General features: G+C 36.6%; 1 protein-coding gene across 3 annotated transcripts in view; it reads right to left on the reverse strand.

The window, feature by feature from the left end:
• LOC127869275 (uncharacterized) overlaps positions 1-16,635 on the reverse strand; it is a 37,273-nt gene that overhangs the window by 9,322 nt on the left and 11,316 nt on the right. For 2 of the 3 annotated variants that reach the window (XM_052411726.1, XM_052411710.1), the window contains exons 2-11: positions 7,645-7,874; positions 7,217-7,306; positions 5,878-6,052; positions 5,283-5,441; positions 4,503-4,561; positions 3,024-3,112; positions 2,495-2,588; positions 737-814; positions 246-403; positions 1-10 (exon numbers count right to left, since the gene is read on the reverse strand). The exon at positions 1-10 is cut by the window's left edge and continues 152 nt beyond it. In XM_052411726.1, coding sequence (XP_052267686.1) covers positions 1-10; positions 246-403; positions 737-814; positions 2,495-2,588; positions 3,024-3,112; positions 4,503-4,561; positions 5,283-5,441; positions 5,878-6,052; positions 7,217-7,264 — 870 coding nt within the window. In that variant the 5' untranslated portion in view covers positions 7,265-7,306; positions 7,645-7,874. Of the gene's footprint in view, positions 11-245; positions 404-736; positions 815-2,494; positions 2,589-3,023; positions 3,113-4,502; positions 4,562-5,282; positions 5,442-5,877; positions 6,053-7,216; positions 7,307-7,644; positions 7,875-14,582; positions 14,643-16,635 lie in introns of those variants that run through there. The other variant, XM_052411718.1, reaches the window with a different exon arrangement.

Raw genomic sequence — 16,635 nt, forward strand, 5'->3', positions numbered from 1 at the left:
TATGTCGTATCTACGAGATTTTATATATTATACATCAATCAATGTATACCTGGATATTTTTTCTGTACAAACGATTACAACAACAAAAAACAATATTACACGTTAATGTGTTTATCAGTTGCTAGTACACATATTATACTTAGTTAAAAGTTATCTGTATCTTCTACGAGCATGTCTGGTTTGCCTTGTTACCAATACCTGGTTCGATTTAATGCATATAATGGATATGCTAAGTCACGACATACTCTGTAAACACCATAGCGTGATCATTATCGGGTGTGCCAGAGAGACCAGCAAGCCAGCTTCCAAGTTTTTCTAGGTAGAAGCCACCATCTGCAACCTCCTTCCCATTAACCGTCTCCACCGTTTGAGCATTCGGTAACGGATTGTTGGCAGCAATCGTCTGCAAAAAAACATCCAGACACTTGTTCACATGTAAGCTAAATAGATAAATCAAATATTGGCAATAGTACACACAAAACAAAACAAAATATCAGCATTGACTATGGATATTCATAATTTGAAAGTAATAAATAATGCTTTGCTGTGAAATCCCAAAGCTTCCACTTGTACCTGGATTTGGGCTCATATGCCTCTGTTGCTGATGCTACTGATGCTGCGCTGTTAAATTTTTAAATTGAAAAAATTGCTTATTATGGGGATGAAAGCCAAGAAATACATTAATCATAAAACATAAATCATAAAACTCAAAGAATCTCCAGTCTTTGAACCCTACCTTGTAAATTATGATTCCAGTCATAGTCACGTAAATATTCAACTCAGGATCTTCGATGCTTTCATAGCGAAGACTCATCTAAAATGGCACCAGAATTGTGTTTACTGTTGGTTAAGACGAACATCACTACCAGACATAAAATATAAATGCCAATAATATCTGTGATACATTGTTTTTCTTTTAATTACAGCAGCATCATTGTGTAGCATACATTTTAAGTAGATATGCCTAATTCCAGTTTTTTGTCAAGTAGATCAACGGATGCAAACGGATATATTAATTTACTATAAATAAAATAAACCCGTATACATGTTTGTGAATCGTGTAAAGCGCCTCAGAAAACGGATGTTAATATACCAAATAATTTAATTATAGTCTGGTTATTAAAGGGATCTTTTCACGCTTTGGTAAATTGACAAAATTGAAAAAAGTTGTTTCAGATTCGCAAATTTTCGTTTTAGTTATGATATTTGTGAGGAAACAGTAATACTGAACATTTACCATGCTCTAATATAGCCATTATATGCATCTTTTGACGATTATAAAACCTAGAAATTATAAAGCGTTGCAACGCGAAACGATTGAATAATTTGGAGAGTTCTGTTTTTGTCGTTAAATTGTGTATTACTACGAAGATTGCTTATATAAGGTTTAAAATGCGTCACGTATGTGTACTCGGCGGAATAGCTCAGTAGGCTAGAGCGTTTTTACTTCAGAACTCTGGCAGGACTCCAGGGGTTACTGGTTCGAAACCTGTTCCGGGCAATGTTCTTTTCCTTTTTTTAATTTTATTCTTGATTTTTTACTGGAGCTTTTACGATCTAATGTTTACATTTATCAATATAAAGCATTTAATGAATAAGTTAAAAAATGCCAAAATCTGTGAAAAGGCCCCTTTAATATTCCAGCTTTAAAAGACTGCAACTTCGTGTTCATTCTAATTCATGATAGGCGCACATGTTGTTGAACTTTACACGAACGCACATAAAAAACAAGAGATTGCGGAGCAATATGGTCACCTACAGGTGAAACTCCACCTTTGTCAGTATTTTTTTTTGTTGCCATAGCAACCAGAATTCTTGACGTAGGAACAAAATGAAATGACGTGCACAATCTCAATATTGCCATCTATCCGTGTTTAAAATTTCATGAAAAAATATGAATAATTTTTAATGTTATCGCAGGATTCAGAAAAGTGTGCCGGACAGACAGACAGACTGACAGACCGACAGACAGACAGAGCGCAAACAATAAGTCCCCTTCGGTTTCCCCGGTGGGGGACAAACACAGTATTAACATTGCTTAAAAGAAATATTACGACATTTAATAAAATGTATGTTAATACCGGTAACATGTATCACAAGGCAATATAAAAATACATTTCGCCCGAGCATTCATGAGTTAATTTGTATAATTATGTATATGAAGGAGTCAGTACAGTAAACATGGATCTGTGGTAACGAATTGGCTTCACGATCAGTGAATAGCACAGTTAGATTCGTATTCACATCCGACTTATTTATCATTGTTCGCATTAGACGTTTCACACATATGCAGTGTTTTACATGCCACCGCGCTCTAAAAGACATGGTAAGTCAATCATATCTGGAATGGAGTGTCTCCTGCCATCAGTAACCTTAATATAATACCATGAGAGCGAGGTCATATGGAGGAGATCCCGATGTACTCCAGGCGTTCTACTACGACAACAAAAGTGCACACATTCACAAACACGCACACACGCCCTATATATCCTACCCCGTTAATGATGTGAGAGAAACGCTTCCGGATGTACAACTCAGTTGCCTGATCCTTAGTCATAGTGGCCGTGGCAACAGCTTGTGCGTAGTACCTGCAATCGTAAACAGAAACTGGCTTAGACAGGTACGTCGAATACCAGTAATATATGAAAGCTTGATGAAAAATTATTGGCATCGTAGGTCCAGAAAATTGCTTTGCGAAATAGCATATTGGAATAAAAAATAGCATTATTTATAAACTGTATCGTTCTCAATCGTTGCAAAAAACTACGTAAATGTAATGAGCTGAACGAGAAACGAAACATTGAAGTAATAATATGGCATACAATCACAAAAGTACAATGTCTGATTCAGGTATTACTTGCATACATTCCTCTAAAAGTATCTTTTGTTTAGTAAAATTACTTTTTTCATAATTTAAAATCATATGAGCCGATGTATACGGGAACGTCATGTCATATTCAATAGTTAAGGCCTTTCTAAATAACAATCTCTGCAATTTACGAGCAAGACAATCTACTCCATACTTTTTCCAGACGGAAGGATCGGCTCCGACAAGGATTTCCAAGGCGTACGTGTTGGTTGATTGTCTCTTCTGACGATGAAGATGACGTTTCTGTGATTGAAACACATAATATATCATTTTAATAATCCTTATCAATGGAAGAAATTCTTCAAAAATACTTTTGAGGATACAGTTAGTTCTGGTACATTGACCAGGCATTCACAACAACAGAAACGTGATAGCACAGGATTATAGCACATTATAAACGGATTTAAGCAAGACACATGTCCATATGGCATACCGCTTTTATGGCCAAATTGGTATTTTGACCTTTTAGTATGACTTTGGTCTTAAAGGAGACTTGTACAAGCGACAAGCCGTATCCTGCTGGTGGTCATTTGTAGTTTTCTAAGTGCATGCAGCTTTTTATCGCCACATTGCACCTTTGATATATCAGTGTAACCTTGACATTTAAGGTAAGGTGACGGATGGTACGCATGAAACGTCATTTAATGATGGGTTACAATTGTGCCAAGTAATTTATTTAAAATTCATCAAACCATGTTAAAGGTATAGCCAAGAAAGGCAATGCCAAGTTGGTTTATGGTAAATTTGACGTTTGACCCTTTGGTAATACATTGAAATATGACGAAACGGGACGGGCATTACACGCAACACATTCTCTTATGATGGTTAAAGGGACTTGTTCGCAGATTTTGGCATGTTTTGAAATGTGTCAATAGAAACTTTACATTGATAAATGTAAACATCGGAACAAAAAATCCCAATATAAAACAAGATAAAAAAATAGAGAGAAAAAATGCATCCAAACCCGGGCTCGAACCACTGATCCTTTGATTTAAATTTGTAACGCTTTAACCACTCCATGTTTATATACATTATATGGAATTTTACACTTTAAATACGCAATCCAGGTTGTGTCACGAAATAAAACGATAACAACAAAAATTTCCACATTATTCAATCGTTTCGCGTGTGTAACGCTTAATAATGTTCAGGTTTTTAAATCGTAAAAGAACCATGTAATGAATATTTCAGAGCATAGTTACTGTTCAGTATTATTGTTACCTCGAAAATAACATAACTACAACGACAATTTGAAAATCTGAATCGATTGTTTTTAGATTTTGTCGATTTTCCAAACCGTGAACAGATCCCTTTAATTAACATATGTGCCAAGTTACTGTATAATACATCAATTATTGGTCAACTTTATCGCTGTGACAGGTATATTCAGCCGGACACGTCGGACGCTCGTAAATGTACAGAGGTACAGGGTACAGACAGACAGTGCGACTTGTATGATACTTGTTTATCTCCAATTTAGGCAATAAATACAATTATATAGAAGATTGTTCAGTATGAATAAGAACTCACATAGCACGATGCAAAACTACGCTGTAATATCAATAAAGCATGATTTCATATACGCGTAAAAAGCAATGCTTTATTTTTTAATAAAATGAACCAGTTTTATCACCTCTGTAAAGGCATCCATCTCGCTATTCATCATGAGTTGTCGTAATTCATTGGCAAGCTCTGAAACCATCCACGCAACATACATTTACAACTGTTCATTCATTTCAAATAAATTTCTAACAAATCGCATATATCCAACGTTCCTTTAAAGTCTTGAGAAATACCGTGTACAATTTTGTTGATAACTTTTAATATGTATTTTTTATTTATCACTGATATACTTATTGTAAATTGTTTGTGATACGATAAGTGGTGCGCATCTGAAACTATTTCTGATTTCAATATTTAACTATTGCACACATACACGAAAGTATTGTCGTCTGTTTTTGAAACTGTCATAGATGTGCAAGTCTAGCTTTATTGGTGTTTCATATGTATGTACATGTATCTGAAACTGCGTGCATATTGTACATCGCTTGTAATTTATCGAACATACAATTTCAACTATTTCTGTTAATAACTTCAAACGTTCTCGGATATTCGCTTTGAACTATATCGGATATGTAAGTGGAAGAATATCAGATATACCCTTTTAGCAAAATCAGATATACACATTTAACTCTTGGATATACTATTACAACTCTCTCGGACATACACTTTAAATACACTTGGATATAAATGTACATTTTGACATGTAAAGTGATAAATTTGAAACTATCTCGAATACACACTTAAATATGAACTTCAAAATTTCCCTGAAAAAAGGAACTATGTTAAATGTGCACCTGGAAATATATCGTACATACGATTAAATTTGTCTGAAAACAGTGTCACTACTTGCCTTTTACAACAATGTCACTAATGACCCCAGAGTCATTATGACCGGGTTCCGGCTTGGGAGGATAAGGGCGCATATCGTCACCAAATTTCTGATTGTGCGTATCAGCCAGGTTGCTAGGCGGTAATGGGGCGTCTATGTAGCTAGGAGGTACTGGGGCGTCTGATAAATAACATTTTTTTTTTTTAGAGTACACCTGCGAAAAATATGACATTTTTGAAAAGAAAGTACACTTTCCACTTTTTTTTTACTGTTTTAAATTGCAAATTGAGCCGGTAACAATAATAGGTTATCTGGTTAATTTTGGTTAAGTGTGGCATCCCTACTTAATCAAAACCATAACTCATATGTAATTTGTTCAGTTAAAGTTAGCTAAACAGTAATTATGTTATGGGCAAGTGTCTTCTGTGCCAAAGATATTATAATCAGTTCCTGCTGTGAGACGTACTACATAATCAGCAAATGTTTAATATAACAATCGTCACAAAATGGCAACCATTATCATTTAATTTTAGCTGCCTCACTGTTACAGGAGAATCTTTAGATATAAATATGACGTGTATGGTTTAACTAGGCAGTACGAATGTATATAGGTTACCTTTGCTAATGTGACCCCGTCTAGCAATCACGCTAAGAATACGCTTTCCTGTGCGAGTTACCACCCTGGAAAGCATATGCGGATTAAGCTTGTTGCCGGCCAGTGACCTTGACACAAACATTTCCTGCGTCGGGTTGATTTCGTAGGCGTAATTGTCAATCTCCAAGCTACCAGTCTAAAAATTGAAAACAGAAATCACATTGAACCCATGTCAGCCCTACGTGTTAAGAGCTTTATTGCACATATATTTGTAATGTCTATGTATATGCGTTGCTAGCCGTAGAGGAATGGTAACACACCTTTGCTAAGAATTCGTCTGCATCCCATTCATGTGAAAATAGATAATGTTATAGTTTTTCAGTTTTTCAGCGATTGTTTTAATTTGTTATGTTTAATATGGTAATGTTGAGCAATTGCAAAATAATTTACATAAAGTATTAGGCATGTGTTGAATTAGTCTGTTTCCAAATGTCAAAAAAATCTGTTATAAAATGAGGGAGCTATATTGATTTGAATACGTGTTGCGTTAGAAAAGTCTCCAAGTGTATTCTAATGTTAATGTTTATGCGTTGCTAGCCGGAGAGGAATGGGAACAAATCTTTGCAAAGTATTCGTCTGCACACCATTCATGTGCGAATACATGCACCTCCTTCATGTGCGAATAGATGCACCTCCTTCATGTGCGAATAGGTGCACCTCATACATGTGCGAATAGATGCACCTTTTTCATGTGAGAAGAAATGCACCTCATTCATGTGCGAATAGATGCACCTCCTTCATGTGCGAATAGAGGCACCTCCTTTATGTGCGAATAGAGGCACCTCATTCATGTGCGAATAGATAATGTTGTAGTTTTGATTTGCTTTTAAAAAATAGCCGAAGGCAATGTTTTCGCATAAGCGGTCAACTGCATCCAGAATCATGCTCAGGTGACCCGATAATTTACAAATACTAATGCTTAAAATACTATCGAATTTCTTTACAATTGATAAAGCCTTATTGTAACAGTTCAAATGCCTCTTCGTAGATTTATGTACGTATATTGCCTTCGTCGCGGCATTCATTTGAAAAGGAATCGTAACCTGAAAGTACGTTTTCGCAAAGTTAAGACAATGCCAAAAAAAACCAGAAAATTACCGTGTAATTAGTCTATTTCGTGTGTCGTTGTTTGTAATTCAAATGCTTTTATTTAGTAAATATCGATAGAATCATGAAAAAAGGAAACTATGCTGTAAACATTGATTTACAAACAGAACATTTTCTTGTCAACTACATCTCAATTTAAGACTTCTCTCAGGACTTTGTAAAACCAGCGCTTATTCACTTTACAGTTCCTTACCAGTGTTCGTCGGCACGCGCCCTTTGATCTCTTGGAGCATTCAACCATGAACGAACCACCATTCTCCTTGTCGTGGTAGAACTTCACATCCTAAAATCAAGATGTGTGCACAAATCAGAAACACGTGGACCTTCGAATAAAATAATATAACACCTACATGAAGAAGAACAAACTTTGAATGCCTATCGTGTTCTGTCGTATATGTATACAAACCTTATTAAACAACCTTCATGGCGTATAGTTGCTGTTTCGGTTTGTACTACTAACAATACTGTGGAACACAGTTTCTGTCAAACCTGGTATTCGGGTTGCTGGAAAACGATCATCGTTCATTAATTTCCCCGGCTTTTTGTCTATATTAAATAACAAGCCAGTATTTAATTCAAAACCAATAATAGAGACGTATTAGCCGATGTCACCAAACTTACGGTAATGGGCGCTGTTTCTTTTTTGACCAGTTTATTTTGACCATTCTCTGTGTGGACCTCGTATACCGGAGCGTTCTGGTTCAGTCGCTTGTTTTCCACGAGATTCAAGGTCAGATCCTGTTTCCCGATGCCCTTCAGCTTGAACTGAAGAGTTTCCGGCAACCCCAGGTCCAGATTGCGAGTCTTAGCATTCTGGGTGATATCCTCAAGCCAAACGGCCTGATTCAAAGCTGCAATACAACGATGCAATTAAAACGTTTCATTAAAATACCGTAAGATTTTCTGACGAAATCTGCCCTACAAACACAGGATCTTAAGAAAAACGTTAAATAAACAGATTCGCAAACTTAGGAATATGTATAAATCTTAAGAACTATTAACCGGGTCATGCTCTTCAAATTGAAATACAAAAGATCATCAAGCTTACAGAATGTCATAATTTGGTTTTATAAAAACACAGAATCAACAGTGGTTTGATTACATACATATGGATCTAAAAGTCCATAAAACAATAGCACTCAAAATTTATGGAATGTTTTAGGGCCAAAATATAAAAAGTTGAGATGATCTGTTTGCACCAGCGATTCTCAAAGACGTAAGTTTTTAGTCAATGTGAAATAATGTAGGATAATGGAATTATGAAACCTTGCAAATTGAGTCCTTTGATATTTAACTCTTATATTAGAATTGCAAACGGCTTTAGAAAGCATAACGTTGATATGTACAACTTACTACAAGTTTTGACCATATTTATTTACGCTTGAAGTAAACATGCTTTAGGTAAAACATTAAAACAATGTGAAAGAAAAAGTTTATTCCGCACTGCAATTAACGTTATATGTTAAAAGATGAAGGATATGTATTCGGAAAATCTAAATATATCATTAAACAAAACACTTTAAAAAATGTTGATTTAACATACCTCTTTTAAAAGTATTGAATATTATGTTTTTAAAGTATGTTCTTACATATTCGTAAACGTATAAATAAATAAAACGAGATGTCAAGAATTACAATCAGCTTGAGTGCAAAAAATATGTTAGGATAAAATTCAGTTAAAGGGTTATTTTAACACTGTGCGCTGTCGGACCGTATTTGGTACAAAAACGAATATGGTACAAGTTTGTACCATATTCGGCCGAATATGGTACAACTGTCTAATTGTACCATATACGTATCTGCAGTTTTGGGGTAAAATGCCTGACCGAATATGGTACAAACTTGTACCATATTCGGATGAAAAATGTACCACATTCGTTCCGAATATGATACACACTCATCATCGTAATCATCATCATCATCATCATCGTTATCTCATCATCATCATCATCATCATCATCATCGTTATCTCATCATCATCATCATCATCATCATCATCATCATCACATCAATTATCAACACCCCAATGATCATCATCGTTGTTATCTTTACCAACACCACCATCATCATCACCATCAAAACCAACATCATCATATCCATTATCATGATCGTAATGGTGATCACAAAAGTTTTTTGTGTGATGATAATGACAGCGATGTTTTCGGTCGATAATGAGGATGTTGTGATGATGATGACGACGATGAGAATATCATCATCATCATCGGCCAATAAACATCGCCATCATCATCATCACAAATATTTTGTTATCATCATCATCATTATCATCATCGTCGGCTGATAAACATCGCCGTCATCATCATCTAAAAACTTATCATCATCATTATAACCATCATCATCGTCCGATAAACATCGCTGTCATCATCATCCCAAAACGTGTGTTATCATCATCATCATCATCATTATCATCATCATCATCATCATCATCACCACAATCATCAAACCCCAATCATCATAAACACTGTCATCATCATCACCACCACCATCATCATCACAATTTTTTTACCATCATCATCATCACAAATGTTTTGTCATCATCATCATCACATATTCATTTTACATTTTGTATTTTATAATTTGTTTCATTCAAGAGATTCAACAAACTTGTACTTTTTTCATTTATTGGTATACTGACAGGATTTTTCAAAGTAATATTGAAGAACATAGAACAGCATTTAAATTTTAATCCAACTGTAGCATTTTGACAAGACATAATATACATATATACATTCATTTTAGTAGCAGCCAAAATATCCCAAATGTGCTTCGTAAAAAGTTACCAGTAAATGAGCAAATGACAACAAATTTCCGGTAGAAGAACATAATCATCAATCACAAAAATAACATAACAGGTTTCCAAACACCGATATACATGTATATTTCACCTGTAATGTCTGTACATGACATCTATGATATCATACCAACCGATTCCACTAACACGCAAACGCAGCCATGCGTTTGCCCATTTTGGCCCCTTGATGATTTCTTTTATTGCCGAAATAAGACCGCTGTTTCTGCCCGCTCTTGTTAATAGGAAACGAACGCTAACAGGATTTCTGTTACTAGTATCTAGTCCAATATCCGGCCGAATGTAAATTCTAGGTGTTTGCAAACTCATTGACCTTATTAAATCTCTAAAGGGTTTGCCGACCTTCGCCAACACAAACTGGATTGACGGGTTTGATTGTATGCAGAACTTAAAAATTTCAACTTGAATGTGAAGTGGCAACATCAGAAATGGAAAAGTCGTTCGCTTCTGTGCCCTCCTATTGTTTATCATATCTTGAAGCTCTTTCAGGGCTGAACACACAGAGACGTCACCGTTGTCGCCAGAGTCACCGTTGTCGCCGGAGTCACCGTTGTCGCCAGACGCAGCGTTGTCGCCGGAGTAACCGTTGTCGCCGGAGTCACCGTTGTCGCTGGAGTCACCGTTGTCGCCGGAGTCACCGTTGTCGCAAGAGTCACCGTTGTCGCCAGACGCAGCGTTGTCGCCAGATGCAGTGTTGTCGCCAGACGCAGCGTTGTCGCCGGAGTCACCGTTGTCGCCAGACGCAGCGTTGTCGCCGGAGTCACCGTTGTCGCCGGAGTCACCGTTGTCGCTGGAGTCACCGTTGTCGCCGGAGTCACCGTTGTCGCAAGAGTCACCGTTGTCGCCAGACGCAGCGTTGTCGCCAGATGCAGTGTTGTCGCCAGACGCAGCGGTGTCGCCGGAGTCACCGTTGTCGCCAGAGTCACCGTTGTCGCCAGACGCAGCGTTGTCGCCTGACGCAGCGTTGTCGCCAGACGCAGCGCTGTCGCCAGAGTCACCGTTGTCATACGACTGTTCTAAGCGTGATATTATGTCCTTGTACACGCGTTGATTGATACGGATACTAACGTAATGCATGCCAAATCCTTCTGGGAAATACCCCAATGCAATTGTTCCAACATCACCATCGAACTTTCCATCTGCTGACACAATCGATGAGTGTTCTAGTCCTCGGGTAGAAACTACCAGGCACTGCAAATTATATTCTCTCATAAGTGCAATGAGCGTGAGGTTGTCGCCGTATGTCCCATTCTTAGACATATTCTTAACGTATTCATCAAATGTTTCATCATAGACAAAAGTTTCATAGAAATATCTGTTTTCTACAATGTGATGGACTGCTTCCTTACGTAAAGCATCTACGTCTTTGTATATACCAATTTTACCAAGTTGATGCGATATAGCAGCAAATTGACAATTTCCATCCGGATTTGGGTCCATGGCAATATTCACCCCATCCAACAACTGCAGATTTTCATGGTGTGTTAAAACATGATAGTACTTAGTTCTGTGATTTTGTTTCTCTGAGCGGTTCTGTTTTAATGAATGTTTTTTAATTTTTCGTTGTTTCTCTAACGCAACAGTTAGGCTAGTCATGTTTTCGACCCCAACCGATTTGCTTACGAATCCAAGTTCGGGTTTGTTCGGTACTTGAAATGACACGATATAAACACCATTTCGTTTTACTTTTTCTACCTTGCCTTCGATAACATATCTTTTGGTTGGCACCCTGGATTTTCGAAAGGGATAGCGAATTAATACTGTCTCTCCTACTTTGTACTTGCTTGGGGAAGTTGCGTTTTTCAACAGCGACCTGTAAGCCTTTTTATTTGCTCGCCGTATGGTTTTCTTTATTTCACGAGAACTATGACGTTCTTTGGTAAAAACATGACTTCTTCCGTAGTAGGCTTCAAAGGGCGTGAGACCCCCAAGAACTCGTTTGAAACTTGTGTTTATGGCATAGGCTAAATCTTGAAGCCCTTCGACCCAGTTAAATCCACGTTTACTTTTTGTTGCAAATAGAATCTTGGCCTTTATAACACTGTTTGGCCTTTCACACTTGCCCTGTGATTGAGGATGATACGGCCTACTATTGATCATTTTGATGTTGTACTTGTTCAACAAAAGTTTCATACTAGGGCCTTTAAATTCCAGTCCGTTGTCACATTGGATGATGTCAGGGGCAAGGTTAACCATCAACACGTCCTCTAATGCCTTTGCAACTTCACGCGAACTCTTCGTTTTCAGGGGTTTTGGCATAACGTACCTAGAATAAACGTCCACGACTTGTAGAATATAACTGTATGTGGACCCCTTGTAGCTAACACTTTGAATTTTCATGTTAATTATGTCAATCTGCCATCTTTTGCCTGGTTCCTCTTCTGTAATTGTCTTTGGCTTTGGCTTGTTTGTAAATCTCGGATACTTCTCATGGTAATACTTGCTATTGTACAGTATTTCAAGGATAGCTTGTTCCGAGAACCCCGTGTAATTTACTTTCAGTTTGTTGTAAATAACCCTTGCTCCACATCCTTTGTTTTCCATGAACATCTTCTCAACAAATCTAGGAAGATCTTCTTTCACAAGGACTTGCTTTCCGCCACACAATAAAGAACCCCGGTCACCAAGCTCGAAGTCCTTACGTTTTCTAATCATGGCCAAACAATTATTCTCTTCAGGTGTCCGTTTCTTCACAGGGACATCGAACGATCCGTTTAAACATCTGACAATAATGTCGTACTTCGACCTGGGCAAGCACCCTAATTGCTTCCTTTTTCTCCTAATTGCTTCCTTCATCTGAAATAATATAATAAGTTATTATACATTTATACTTCATTAGTTAATAGAGCTTGTATTGAACACCGCGTGTCGAAAACGAATGTCTCACGACATGAGCTGAGCTAAAATCACTCGTCTGATAGCTCCGCTAAAATTTACAATCCGAACTTCCGGGCAATATGCGCAATGAAAGTAGCAAGTACTTCATGTAAAGTTTCATTGAAATCCAACCGAATTCAAATTCAGGGGAAAAATAGCGGGCAAACTTATGGCGGTCAACGGACAAACGGTCTGTAGAAACCAATGCTACGTGGATGGAAGGGATATAAAGAAGGGGCCCTGGGGGCCTAGGTCGCTCACCAGAAGTCACGACTAGGCAGGGTTCGAAGGTCAAAGACCTATAAACTCCATAAAATTTAAAATGTTCAAATCTACAGATTACAGGAGCTCGATCTTATTTTGGTGGAAAATACACTTTCGAAAAAATGACTGTAGCTTAAATATTTTAGCAGTTTAGGAGTTACGCACCCGGAAGGAATGCCACGGACAATTGGATAGACGGACGGACAACTGCAAATGCACTCTGAGGGGGGGGGGGGGGGCATAAAACATAAAAATCAATGCATGTTAAAACATCAATGCATATTAAGACAACTGAAAATTAAAATTATGTACAGTACTTACTGTCAAGAATTCTTTTGAAGTTTGAAGAAAGTTTGGATTTCAATTCTTTCTAGTCGAAAATCACAACTTTTCTTGCCGACCGCCAAGTCAAATATGGTTACTGACTTCTGAGTAAGACTCGTGTGCAAAATTCCCGCCTTTTTAAAGCGGCACGTTATCAAAGAAAAAATCGGAAACTTCAAAGCTTTGTCGGCTTCTCAGCAATATGACGTCGGAACGACAAATCAACTTTACAAAGTAATGTTTAGGAATACAGTCACACCTGTCTAAAGCAGCCAGTCAAACATCCTTATTTTTGGAGAGATATATTCATTTAAAAGAGCTCAAAATCTCTTAAATCGGATTTTGGTGAAAATACACTTTCGAAAAAAAAAAGTTTTAAAAATTTGAAAATTGCTATTAATGATCTCCACGAAAGTATCTGGCCCGCCCGGGAATCGAACCCAGGCCGCCTGCGTGCCAATCTGACGCGCAACCGACTGAGCTAGCCGGCGAAACAGTTTACAACCAGCAAAATCCATCTAAAGTGTGGTTAGGTTAGCTGTTTCTGTTACTGCTAGTTACGACGACGACGACGATGATGATGATGATGATGATGATGATGATACTTTTGTCACTTCCAATATTAGGTTAATACAATGTATTTGAGTTTGAAAAAAAGTTTACACATCGGCAGACTATTTCATTTATTAAGAAATACATAATTTATGTACCATATACGTAGGCCATTTTCATTTTTATGAGTTTTTTTGGTATGTACCAAATACGTTTTGGCGAGCATAGAAAAACTTATTCCAACCGAATATGGTACAATGTTTGTACCATATTCGGTCGAAAATTGTACCATCTTCGGTCCGAGTATGGTACATTTGTACCATATTCGGCCGAATATGGTACAAATGTACCATATTCGTTTTTGTACCAAATACGGTCCGACAGTGCGCACTCATAAGTTATAATTATACGGTTAGTAACCATTTTAAAACAATGTGTTTGGTTTATTCGCATAATTTGAAATAGTTGCTTTAGCAAAAAAAAACTTTATTGTGAATGCTTACACGCAGTTATACCAGAATTGAGTACGAAGAAAAAAATGCGGAATAACAATAACACTAATAAATAGAAACAAGCAAATAATTAGCGTGAAATAAACAATTAAGTGTAACGGAAACAAACATTTATAGCAGAAAAAGCATAACGCATGCTTTTAAAGATTTTAATAATACATTTGAATTATATAAGAAAAGAAAACGTCATCAGAAATGCCTACCCTGGACCCATCCCGTCTCCAGAACAATCACAAAAACTGCTAATTTCAATAGCATGTTTAAAAAATACGATTGAACAGAAGTTAGCGAAACGGTCATGTCAATATATACCAATAAACCCGCCCACGGGCTAAAACTTGTATTCTTTTCTTATTTTACCTAGCAACCACTAAGCAAATATAATTATTTTCTGCTTATAATCCGACGTTCTCCGTATACAGATTACAAGTTTTATTGTTGTGTCTTTTATTATTGCAACAAAGACGAATACCTTCGGGCATGCGGGTATACAATAAGTTTGCATTTAAACTAGAGTTTAGGGTAATTCGGCGTATTTCAAAATAGATTGATTGCGTAGAATTTTAAATCCGACGTATTAATGACACTTAAAACATCGTAACAGGGTATTGTTACTACTGTGTGTTTTTATTGATGATGTCGGCGAAATTTTAACACTATATTGCGAAATTTACATACATTATTAAAATATTGTTAATAGTATTTTGCTCTGTTGGTAATGTTTTCACTTAAGCTTGGCTCCCCAGTTGGACCAATTACTCCGATATAATGTATGACAGTATCAGATCGTTATCTGATTTCATGTCAAATACGTTAACATGTGACTCTCAGAAATCGGAAATTACAGAGCACTATTATAATTTCCAGTTTCCAAACACCAAAATATTATTTTAAGTGTGTTGGTATACGAAAATTTTGGTGACCGTAGTATTACAATATACGGGTATACGTTAATATCTATGCGAATTAATATTAAGATTTATACGATGAGAGGCTTATAACAACCTTTAGTATTATTTCAGATTTTACACGTAATCATCGGACATATAATCATACTGAAAAACGTTATGAGTTCTCATATAGTTGTATTAAGATGATCACTTTTAGATAAATTATGCCAGTTTATAAATAGGACATAATGTACATATTTACAGTCTGGTGTAGATGGTTACAATTCAGGAATTTTGCAATAACTGTGTGTGATATAGGTTACAAGTAGTCCTACATTTGTCTTAAAGGGATCTTTTCACGCTTTGGTAAATTGACAAAATTGAAAAAAGTTGTTTCAGATTCGTAAGTTTTCGTTTTAGTTATGATATTTGTGAGGAAACAGTAATGCTGAACATTAACCATGCTCTAATATAGCCATTATATGCATCTTTTGACGATTTTAAAACCTAAAAATTATAAAGCGTTGCAACGCGAAACGATTGAATAATTTGGAGAGTTCTGTTTTTGTCGTTAAATTTTGTGAAACTACGAAGATTGCTTATATAAGGTTTAAAATACGTCAGCAATGAGTACACGGCGGAATAGCTCAGTAGCTCTGATTTTACTTCAGGACTCCAGGGGTCACTGGTTCGAAACCTGCTCCGGGCAATGTTCTTTTCCTTTTTTAAAATTTTTTCTGGATTTTTTACTGGAGCTTTTACGATCCAATGTTCACATTTATCAATATAAAGCATTTAATGAATAAGTTAAAAAAATGCCAAATTCTGTGAAAAGGCCCCTTTAAACATGCGTCATTGACTCATTGTACACGTCTGACCCTTGTAAAGTACCACACTTCACCATCTTATCCAAACAACAAACAGTTATCTTTTGAAGTGTTATATTACATAATATTACCTATGATAGAAACAATTCTTTTTTATTTTATATGTACACAAAGATCTATTAATAAAAAATGATTAATAGCGCTAGCTGTGGTGTTTGGTGTTCGTCTTCTTCATGGTAACCAGTCCTTAAAACTTAAAATTCTATAAGTAAAAAAAACAGCCTATACGATCTCGAATCAATGCATGTATGCTATGGAATACTACGTCACTCTTGCGACCTAATTGTAGTGCTCTTTGTACATTCTGTATGACAACTATGTCCCCATCTTAAGTATCTAAACTAGGGCGTAATGGATTGATCATCAACCCATTCACAGACAAACAATAAAGGAGACTCCAGAAAACACTAATCCTATATATGAGGTCGATATACAACGATATAATCGGTAGATTACGTCTAATTATTTAGACTACAGAA

Source organism: Dreissena polymorpha, chromosome 1 (assembly GCF_020536995.1).
Source record: "Dreissena polymorpha isolate Duluth1 chromosome 1, UMN_Dpol_1.0, whole genome shotgun sequence".
Classification (NCBI taxonomy): domain Eukaryota; kingdom Metazoa; phylum Mollusca; class Bivalvia; order Myida; family Dreissenidae; genus Dreissena; species Dreissena polymorpha.